Below are 10,793 nucleotides of genomic sequence, written 5' to 3' on the forward strand. Positions count from 1 at the left end.
TATAATAGAATGTAAGGGTGTTCAAAATGTCCGAAACTGAAAAAACGAACCTAAAAACCAATAAAAAGTACTGATTTTTAGGTTAAACAAACCTGGTCTTAGGATTTTTTTTTCGGTTTGGTTAACCTAACCTCTAATACTTTTAGTTTCTCGGTTCGGTTATGGTTCACGATTCTTACACTGGATGATTAACTGAAAAACCAAAATTTTTATTTATTATTTTTAAGAGAACAAAGTTAATGTAAAATTATTATTAATTATGAGATATAATTTTCCTTTAATAATAAGGAGTTGTTTGTTTTTTATCTGCAGATCTACGTAACCACTTTTGTCTGTCTAGTGTGGATATATGCCCTCACAGAGTGTTTGCTTTTTGGAAGTGTGCAAACTTAAAAACGTTTGTGCGATGTCTTCTTGCACGGACATGGACTAATGTCTTTTAAAGTCTTAACAAGTCTTATAAACCTAAACAAAAATAAACTTGTTTTATTTCTCTCTTTCAAAATCAACGCCTCCAACATCACCCAACATCACCGTTCACCATTCACGCCTTCCTTCACCGTCTTCTTCAAACTCTCGTCCCCTCATCATGCTGCCTTCGTCCTGACCAACATTTTCTTCTTCTTCATCCTCTTGTTCATACTTACGTCACCTTCACCCGCCAGCCTTCTTGGCATCATCGAACTCCGCCGCCCTCTCCCTGATGCATATTTCATTCTGACATTTTCCCCTCGCCATGTAACCAATTTCAACTTTTCTAGGATTCATGAAATCAAATTTGAACTAAATCAAATCTCTGATGAAAACAAATGCTGTTAATTTTTTATGCAAACTTGAAATTAGATGTCTTTTTTTATGCAAGTCTTGAATTAGAGTTAATTGTCTTTTGTTGAAATGTTTTTTTATGCAACAATATATAAATAGATCTTCTAGAGCTATTTTCTTTTTTTTTCTTTTGCTTAAATGCCTTTTTTATGGAATGATATGAAATGCATGACGTTAATTGTCTTTTTTTTTTTTGCTGCAATGCCTTATAAGGTTTTATTTTTGATACATTATGTGTGGTTGAATTGATCTAAATGGGGTAGAAATTAGTTGATAATCATATCACACCAATTGTTTGATTAAAATCCTCAGCTAGATTTTATTTTTTTTTTTTTTTTTTTTTTTTTTTTTTTTTTTTTTTTTTTTTGCAGATATGAAATCTGCAAATGATTATAAACTTTGGTCTTATAAGGGCAAAGTTTTTGAATTGGTAAAAAGATCCCATTTTAGTGGTATTATTTCTAGTACTTATTGTTGCATTTGGATTTGTGGTTTTGCAAGAAGTTTATTTTATGATTATGAACATTTGTTGTTAAAGATAATGTGTATGAATGTCATAAATTCTTTAAATAATTATTGAAGTTAGGCGTGTTGATTAACTTTTTGTCATCTTTTTTCTTGGACTCAAAGATCTATCAAAAGGAATACCAACTCTTAAATTATACCAAAGATTTTTGTCAATACATATTTTGTGTTTTGTTTACATGTAAAACAATGTATACTTTTGGTGTTTTGAGAGTTCTATTTAATGTAATTGTAATAAAAATGTAAATTAACTTCAATTTTAACTACATTGTTGATCATGTTTTTGTAATGGTTTTTGTTTGAGATTTAGATCGACAATCCACATAAAGTTGAGGTTTTTTTTTTTTTATAATATTTAAGTTTCAAAATGATCATCATTCTTGCAATGAAGGATACCATGATCTTTAATAACATTTGCTTACAAGATCTATTTTAGGTTTGACATAATAGTTTAATGTTGTAAAAAATATTATTATGGTTGTATCAATTATATTTCAATGTTATAAAATTAAAATTATTTAAATTTTAATGTTGAAAAACTCTTTTACTTTAAAAAAAAAAAAAAAAAAAAAAAAAAAAAAAAAAAAAAAAAACTAGTTTATTTAAATTTCAATCTATTTTAGCAGACTGCACACATTAAAAAACAAACAAACTTCTTCATACAGACTGCAGATGTTTTATCCACCTCTTTTACTGCAAAGGTCTGCAAATGAGGTTTCAAGTTGCAGACATTTTGACTCTGGAAAAACAAACAACACCTAAGTATTTAGATTCACGGTCATATTGGCGTGTTTGGCAAAATTAACGGATAGCGGAAAGCTGATAGCTATTAGCATTTTGCTAAAAGCTATGTGAGATTGCTTTTAGATTTGAAATATTTTGTTTGAACTAAACGGTAAAAAATTATAGTATCAAATGAGACTTTTGTTCAAAGCAGAGCGTTTTGTCAAACGTTAAAAACTATAAGCTCTCAAAGTTTTACAAACGCTTTGTGTCAAACATGCTCATAATCTAATGTTTTATTAAGTTTTCATTATTAAAAACAATTGTCATTATAAATATAATTACCATATATATTCCAAATTTATGAAACCACAATTATCAATATCATGGAAGATTATCCTTATTTTGGAAATTCAAGTTTTTTAATTATGAATACATTTATTCATTAGTAAATGGTTAATTGGTTAATCGGATAATCGAATCGAAAAAAATAAGCTAACCGATTATTTCGGTTTAGGTTTAGGTTCGAAAAATTAGCAAACCGATCTCTTCGTTTAACCTTTTATAATACGATTTCAATTCGTTAACCATCTAGTTGGTTGTATATGTATTTTTTTTATTTTTTTTAATATCATATATTACTTGGAAAAAACTTAAACGTCTTTCCATAACAATACATCACTTCTATAATGTTGACAAGATTATTTGAATACAATATTTTTAAAATAATTCATATCGTTGTCTTCAACATTTTGATTATATCCTCGATTAAAAGTATAGAAAAGACAAAAAATAAATAAATAAATAAATAAATAAATAAATAAATTAAAAAATTAAAAAAATTAAAAAAATAAAATAAAGGCTTAAATGTATTCAACTCGAAGTGGCAATCATGACTTCCATTTTTCGTGTAATATCATTTTCCTTTATAAACCATGATCGCGGAAATCATGAAACCCATTTTTTGAAAAATTCTATTATTTTATTGTATTATTCTTTAGATATAAATGTACCAAATTAAACTTTTTTTCAGGAAAAATATGGAACAAAATTATAGCTTTTTTGAAAACTTCATTTAGCATAAGATAAAGTCCTCATTTTGATGACAGTCTAAAAAACGACCAAATGTCACATCCATATCTTTAAACACAATATTATTATCTTTTCATGTATTGTAACAGATAATGATCACATATTTAACTTATAAATATCGTAGTTGATAGATTATTGATAAATTGTCCACTATCAAAACATGAGTTCACTAAAAATTTACAAAATTTTGTTTAACACTTCAAAACCCTCAAAATTTCATACATCTACCGAAGAATCGGTTCTTCAATACGTCACATTTCATTAGATGTCATTTGTACCGTACAAGTCGAGAAGCATCATTCAAAACCAAAACATATCTTATTTATGTCATTTACAAAAATACAGAAATAATATATCACTTTCAAAGTCCAAATCTCTCTTGTGACAAAAATTTTAAATCATTAGCACATAGATTTCATCTCCTAATAAATAATGCCGGATTACATGCAAAATTACACCCACTAAACGATGCCGTTTCTCTCATTTTGCCGGCCATCAAACCCCTTTAAAAACTTCACGAAAATCTTAGTGTTCTCAGCCAAAGTCCCGGCATTTCTTCGAGCCCTAATCACGTTACATGTTCATTACTTCACACACATTTATCAATGGATCAAAGAAGATTCAATAAGAATGCAGGAAACGAGAACCTACAAAAGAAACTGGCTGAGAACAGACGAAAAGGAAGTCGGGGCCAAGAACAAGTCCCTGACATTGCGGATTTCATGAACGATATGTTTTTTGGAGCGGTAAATAATGAGAAAAAAGTGTATAATCTTAGTGGTGGTGGCGGGGATGCGGCGGATGAAGAAGACGATTTTGATTCGAGCACTCGCAGTACAAGTAGCAGGTTGACTCAGGAGTGGCTAGAGGAAGCGAAGAAGCTGATGGCTTCTTCGCCTGGCCGTGGGTCCACAAGAGCCGAGGGACATTCACCTTCTCGGCTCGTTGGGTCGCCTAGATTCGGTGTGTCAGGGCCTAGACTGTCGACTTCTTCATTAACAGAGAGAGATCCCCTTTCTCGGTCTGCTAGAAGGTATTATTATTATTTTTTATTATAACACTATAGTTTAATTTTTTCTATATACTTATATAACAATTTTATCTAAATACAAAAACAAATATTATGTGTTATAAACTGAATTGAAGAAAATAGAAGTAACATGTTATAAATGACTAGACTTTTAAAAGTAAAATAATTAGTGAAAAATCTATATAATACACAAATACATAAAAGGGATTTTGATGTTGAATGTTTGATGTAAATCGAAAATACAGACACAGGTCGGTGGATGGATTCACCGAAGAAATCTTAACGAAATCTTCGAAGCACACTCACAGTCGTAACAACTCCCAGACCGCCGTGGAATCTTTTTCGAACTCTTCTCATCCACCGGCCGACGGTTCCCCTGCCGCCGCTGTCCAGAAATGGTTCTCCAACATCCTAAAACCGCCGATTGCCGGAGATTCAACGACTTCCACTGCATCACCACCTGCCACCACAACACCTTTAGACATTATCCCACCTCGAGTATCCACCCACCGCCGCTCTCGTTTCGAAAACCAATCTTCTCCACCACTACCACCAACATCACCTTCCCCCACCCACCACACCGCCGCCGCCGACTCAACAGCTGCCCTTGTCCCACCTCGACTATCCACCCACCGAAGATCCAGATTCCAGAACGACCCTAATGCAGCTCAACCCCAAATAATACCACCTAGAAGAACCATTAAAACCACCGCCACCGCAACTCCGGCGGACACAAGATTGTTGTCTCCGCCTAAGCACCTCATTGAATCATCTCAACGGAGATCAATATCATCCTCTACATGCTCTCTTACAGAGAAAAATATCCTTTCTCCGCCGCGGAATCTAGTGGAATCAGCTCAACGGAGATCGATTTCATCATCTACATGCTACACAGACAAAATCTCGATGAAATCTAGTCCTATACGCAGCGAACCAAAGGACTCAGAACTAGGTCAACTGGATCTTAATGCGTTCTTGAAGGAACAAAGAATCAAAATCTTAAAGCTACTGAATGGCGAAATCAAAGGGAAAGCGAAGATTGTGCTCTCTGGACACTCAAACAGTAATTTTCTATTCATTTAGGCTTCGTAAAACGAAGATAATTAAAGACAGGAGTTTTAATATAGTTTTGAACAAATAATAATGCAGGTACAAGTTCAATGGTGGCAGCGATTTGCCATGCATGGTTGTTGGATACTCGGATGAGAAGTAAAAGGCATGCGGTGGTTGCAGGGGGCGGCACCACCATGGAAATGGTGGTGCCGGTGTTAAATGTGAGAAGGGAAAAGATGTGGAAGCAGCGGCAAGCCGCCTGGCTCTTCCACCATGCTGGTGTTGATGCCGCCGCCATCCTCTTCGCCAACGAGGTTTCGTCTCTTTGATCTTCGCATGCATATCGTGATGTCACCTTTCATTTCATATATGTAAAACAGTTACTTAATTCCTTGCCACGTGTCGATACCAGATTGAATTGGAGGTGCTAATGATGAACAAGCAGTTAAGCATCCTAGTCATCGGGCAAGACATCCTCAAGAGTAATGACGAGGTTGGATCAAAGTGCACCACCCTAACGGATAATTATTGTGAAGATGCTTATGATCTACTTCAAAACCCCGTTTTGAAAAAACTTATGGTAAATATTAAATAATACAGAATTGATTATTCGTTTCATATATAGGCTTTGTGATATTGTGGTTTTTAATTTTAATAATAAAATACTAATTTATTACATTTAAATCAGCTTGCGGGTATTTTATTAGACACACAAAACCTGAACACGACAACTACTAAAGATACTGAGGCTGCACGATTGCTTTCCGTAGGCTCTGCACCCAACTATGGAAATAGTTTGTATGATCAACGTAAGTTCCACCTTCTTTTTAGTTTTTTCCTTTGTCCTAAATTAAAATAATTGGTCATGTTCCTAAATTAGCCATGTTTTCAATGTAAAAATGACGGTTTTGTCCTTAATAGTGATTGTTTTCTTCCATGGATAACTAAAGAGTTACTTTGAAATTTATCCCACGAACTCATAATAATGTCTAGATTTTGGTTGCAGTGACACAAGAACAAAGAGATGGTGCTTTCTTTGAAGCTTTAAGACAGAACTATGGGAAACCTCCTAATGAGAGTATGTTTTTCATGCTTTCCTCATTATTAGTAAAATTAATTTATTAAAAGGGATATGGCCCACTTGGAATTGGTTCGGGCCGGGCTATTTTTGGAGAGCCTTTGACAAGACTGGTTTTATTAGGCCCAATCAATTAGCTCGTGGCCACAAGCCATGTTTGTGTATTTTTTTTTGTAAGATCGTGTTTGTACTTTATATTATAGGCAACCATGAGAGGATAGCAACAATTGAAGACAAAGTTACCGAGAGAATACATGAATCCCCAAAAGCATTTGAAAAAGGCTCAAGAAAGGATCCAAATCAAGCAAAAACTGACACTCGTATATCATCAGGTATTGGTTTTCATCGTTTATATGATTATAGAAGTTTATATGATTATAGAATGAAAGAAAAAATTATCTATAATTCATGTTCTATGACTCATTTTATCCTCTAACAATATAAGTTGTTGCTAACTAAAACCATTTTTCTCATGTCAGCTAAACCAAAACCGCCAGCAAAACAGACACCATCACCAGCAAAATCAGGTGATGCCCCTCGCGACAAGGGAAAGAACCCGTTTTTCTTAGCAAAATGGTTTGGTTTCGGAAAGTGACAAACATGTGATTCCATTTATTCTTTTCCTCTCGACGTATGTATTCATATTAGATCGAGAAATGTTTATGTTCTTGTACTCTTTATTTAATTATTATTTTTGTATCAAAAAGTAAATAAATTATGAATCAATATTCTACATAGTGCCATATGTAAGAAACACAATCTTATTGCCAATTTGCCATATGTAAGAAACACAATCTTATTAATTCGATAAGTTGTATATAGTTGTTTTTCTTGAGTTAATGCTGAACAAAGATTTAACAAGAGGAAGTTAAGAAAATAAGGAAATGAGGCTTTTCTAATCACATATGCTGTTGGTCTCTCAACCTTTACTCAGATAAAAACTGGACTAACAAATTAAGCTCAGTAATCGAGATAAGATCTAAATAGAGGACACTTAAAATGAGGAATTATTGAGCAAGCTATGTGATCCAGTGTATGTTCTCCAAAATCGCAATTAGGGTCCCCAATACTTCTATGGATGTGCATCACTCACACCCCTACTACTCTACCCCACACCAATCTTCATACATCACCCCCGTATTAGTTAGTTGTTGCCAAATGTGCAATAATCAAGTTTTGACCCAAAACCAAAGCACGTTAGATGCGTTGTAGCAATGACAAATAACAAGGTATTTTAAGATATAATTATTATTTTATTGTAGTATGATCTTTTATAAAAAAAATAATAGTTTCAGAAATTTTGGTATGGGAATGAAAAATAATTATGTTGTTTGTCAAAATTAAATAGAATAAAACATTACTCATGTACCTGATTTCTTTTTCATTTTATAGGGGAGAGTGTGAGAGTGCTAGTTTCTTGTTTGCATATAATAATTATAACTTTTTTTTTTTTTTATAATTTTCAAAAAAACTAATATTTTTTTAAAATTAAATTTTTCAAGTAAATTATTTTTTACCGTTTCCAAAATAAATAAAAATATGTTTATTTTTTTTATATATAAAGACATCATGATATCTAACTATTTTTTATCTTTTATAAAAATATTTTAAAAATGATAGCTAATTGTTTAATTACTATGTAATATATATAAATACATACAATATATATATATATATATATATATATATATATATATATATATATATATATATATATATATATATATATATATATATATATTTCAAACGATATGAAATATACTTATATTTAAGCTATTTAGCGACATTTTTTATTTTATTTACCCATATTTATAGAAATAAAAGCTATTTATCAAATTAGTTAATTTTGTTTAGTTTTCTAATTTCATATAATAACAACATATTTAGGTGACCCTTTTTAGTTCTTCAAACCAACCAAATATCAAAGTGGTGTCTAATAAGTAATTTGATCTTGATTCCATTATACTGTTTATTTCAATTCTTTGTGCTTACATTTATCATACCAAACACACTCATTATATATATATATATATATATATATGATTCCTTACAAATAGAATATGAAACTCCAATATATTATATACTTTTGATTGTGTTAGGTGTTAGATAAATTATTGAAATTTGAATTGTATTACATATAAATAAGAGATAAAAGTTTTTTTTTTAATAAAAGCATACGCGATGTTTGATGGTAACAAGGTCTAAGAAGTCCGAAAACATGTCTTCTTATTGGTTTGGATACAGAGACAGATTTCCAGCTGTTTATCAAACAAATTCTCTAAGAAAGCATTTAAAACATTTTATCCATTTGTTGACTTGGGATATAGATACAAAAGCACATATAAATGACGAAGAACTTTACTTAAAAGTACGTAATTAAAATCACTTCGAAAAACTGAATTGACCAAGTGAAATTGATCTAGATCTCATTCAACCTTCCAAGCAAAAAGAAAAAGGCAAAACTCATATAATCCACTTGAATCAAACCCTTCTGATGAATCACAACTCCATGACAATGGTGTCGCCGGAAAAGCTGCCGGAGTGGTTGAATTAATTATAAAAACTGCATGTCTTAAACCATGATTGAAAAGCCAGTCATGAACATCCCAGTAAACTTCGAGCTTTACGTTTTTTAAATTAACGCATTCATTACCTCTAAATTTCCACTGAAGATGCTTAACATGAATCATCAAATGCCCATCAATTCTAATCTCCATTTCCGTATCAACCCCATGATCTGTACTCGTGTTCTTTGATTCGATCGATATCTCATGGAATCCACCCTTTTCATGAAACTTAACTCGTGTTATGAACTTCTTCTTCCCGAAAACATGTTCTTTTCTTGACACCAAAATCGGATCAATCAACGCCGGCCTGCAACGTGTTTTCCGGTAAGCATCTTTCTTCAAATCACCAAGTAGAAGAACAACTTCGTCATCACAAACAACTGCTACATAGTACTCCGAGGTTGGCTCAGTTTCGCCATGGAATTTTGCAGATTTCAGGTCCCAGAAAACGTCGATTGACTTTCCATCCAAAACGAAGCTTTTGGATCCTTGTTTTCGCCAGAAATACCATGGTTTGAGCTCGAATTTGCAAGTGGTTTCGGGTTGTGGTCCATCTATGGATACTGATAAGCCGTGAAGCAACATGTTCTTGCACCAAGTGATGGTGATCAACCAACACTGATCAGCCACTTTTGTCTTGTAAACGGACATGAAAATGCTTTGGCCGGACCTTGTGACGGCGGTGGAGTCATCTTGCTTGTCCACAGGTGGTTTTCCGACGGGGTCTTGCATGATTTTGAAGGTTTTTGCGGTGGTCTTCGATGGTGGTTGGAAAATGAGAAAGGAAGGGGTTTTGAGGGAGAACAGAGAGTTATGGGAGGATGGAATGCCAGAGGGGTTTTTTGGAAGGAATAATGGAATTCAAGAAATTAAAAATTGCTTCCAAACTGGCAGTGGCTGAGTGGCAGGTAGATGATGGGCAGATGATTGAATCCTTTCCGTCTGGTTCCAAGTTTTAGGGGGTTTATTGCAAAATTTTGAAATAATTAAACGATTAAATGTCACACTGTTTAACGTATAATTTATGTTTTTCAAAGTTCCTTTAATATTATATAAAAACATCTACAATGTTAAGTTCAAAAGGAAGTTCCTATAATCTTATATAAAAACATTTACAATGTAAGTTCAACATGTTTGAATGAGATGGAAAGTCTAGTTATTATTTAATAGATGAAATTCTATCATAATAAGATATTATCTTGACATTTAATAGATTTGGAGTTTAATGGTTATTAAATTTTTCAATGGAAAAAAGAAAAGTTTACTAATCTTAAATACATACTATAAATTAATTTTATAACTTTCTATTGAACTTTAGACTAGTAGGTGTGAGCAACTAGTTAATGGGTGTTATCACACCAAAAAATTATCACCTCACATATCATGTCATTGGGGTGTTATAACACCAAATAGAGGAAATTGACAACTAGTTATAACATCTTTAACTTTCCATATCATTACTTCTTTTTTTCTTTTTCGTTTTTCGATTTAATTTTTATTTTTTAAAAAAATAATTAATTAATTAATTAAAACATGTTATTTAAATAAAATCTATTTTTTAAATTAAACATTTAAAAACATTACGAAAACATCACATTTAAAAAAAAATACATTTCACTCATAATTTGTTCGTTTTCATTTCCATCATACATAAAATCAGTTAAATCCTCTCGAAGTTGTCTATGTTTTCGTGCGTCTTGAATATCTACGACCCTATATAAACATTCCGTTGTCCCAGGTTGAAATTACATGTGTCTGGGCTTCGAAGCCGAATACTCCGCAATGTTTTGTCATTTATCTTCAACCACCATGTTATTCATTATAATACATGCATACATAATATCTTGTAGAACGTCTAATTGATATGGTCATGCTACATGCTCAACTCTGTGTCATTTCG

At 32.2% G+C, this 10,793-nt stretch overlaps 2 protein-coding genes across 2 annotated transcripts; one reads left to right on the forward strand and one right to left on the reverse strand.

The window, feature by feature from the left end:
* Positions 1–5,350: 5,350 nt before the first annotated feature.
* Positions 5,351–6,952, forward strand: LOC145044927 (uncharacterized). The gene is made up of 6 exons (XM_078993284.1): positions 5,351–5,562; positions 5,661–5,828; positions 5,937–6,057; positions 6,255–6,326; positions 6,530–6,658; positions 6,806–6,952. The coding sequence occupies exons 1-6, from the start codon at positions 5,356–5,358 to the stop codon at positions 6,919–6,921; spliced, it is 813 nt and encodes a 270-aa protein (XP_078849410.1). The 5' UTR covers positions 5,351–5,355; the 3' UTR covers positions 6,922–6,952.
* Positions 6,953–8,752: 1,800 nt separating this feature from the next.
* LOC145045126 (uncharacterized) lies at positions 8,753–9,625 on the reverse strand. The gene has a single exon (XM_078993465.1). It carries the CDS (start codon positions 9,623–9,625, stop codon positions 8,753–8,755), a length of 873 nt encoding a protein of 290 aa, XP_078849591.1.
* Positions 9,626–10,793: the final 1,168 nt, after the last annotated feature.

This window comes from Lactuca saligna, chromosome 5 (assembly GCF_052625555.1).
Source record: "Lactuca saligna cultivar CGN05327 chromosome 5, ASM5262555v1, whole genome shotgun sequence".
In the NCBI taxonomy this organism is placed as follows: domain Eukaryota; kingdom Viridiplantae; phylum Streptophyta; class Magnoliopsida; order Asterales; family Asteraceae; genus Lactuca; species Lactuca saligna.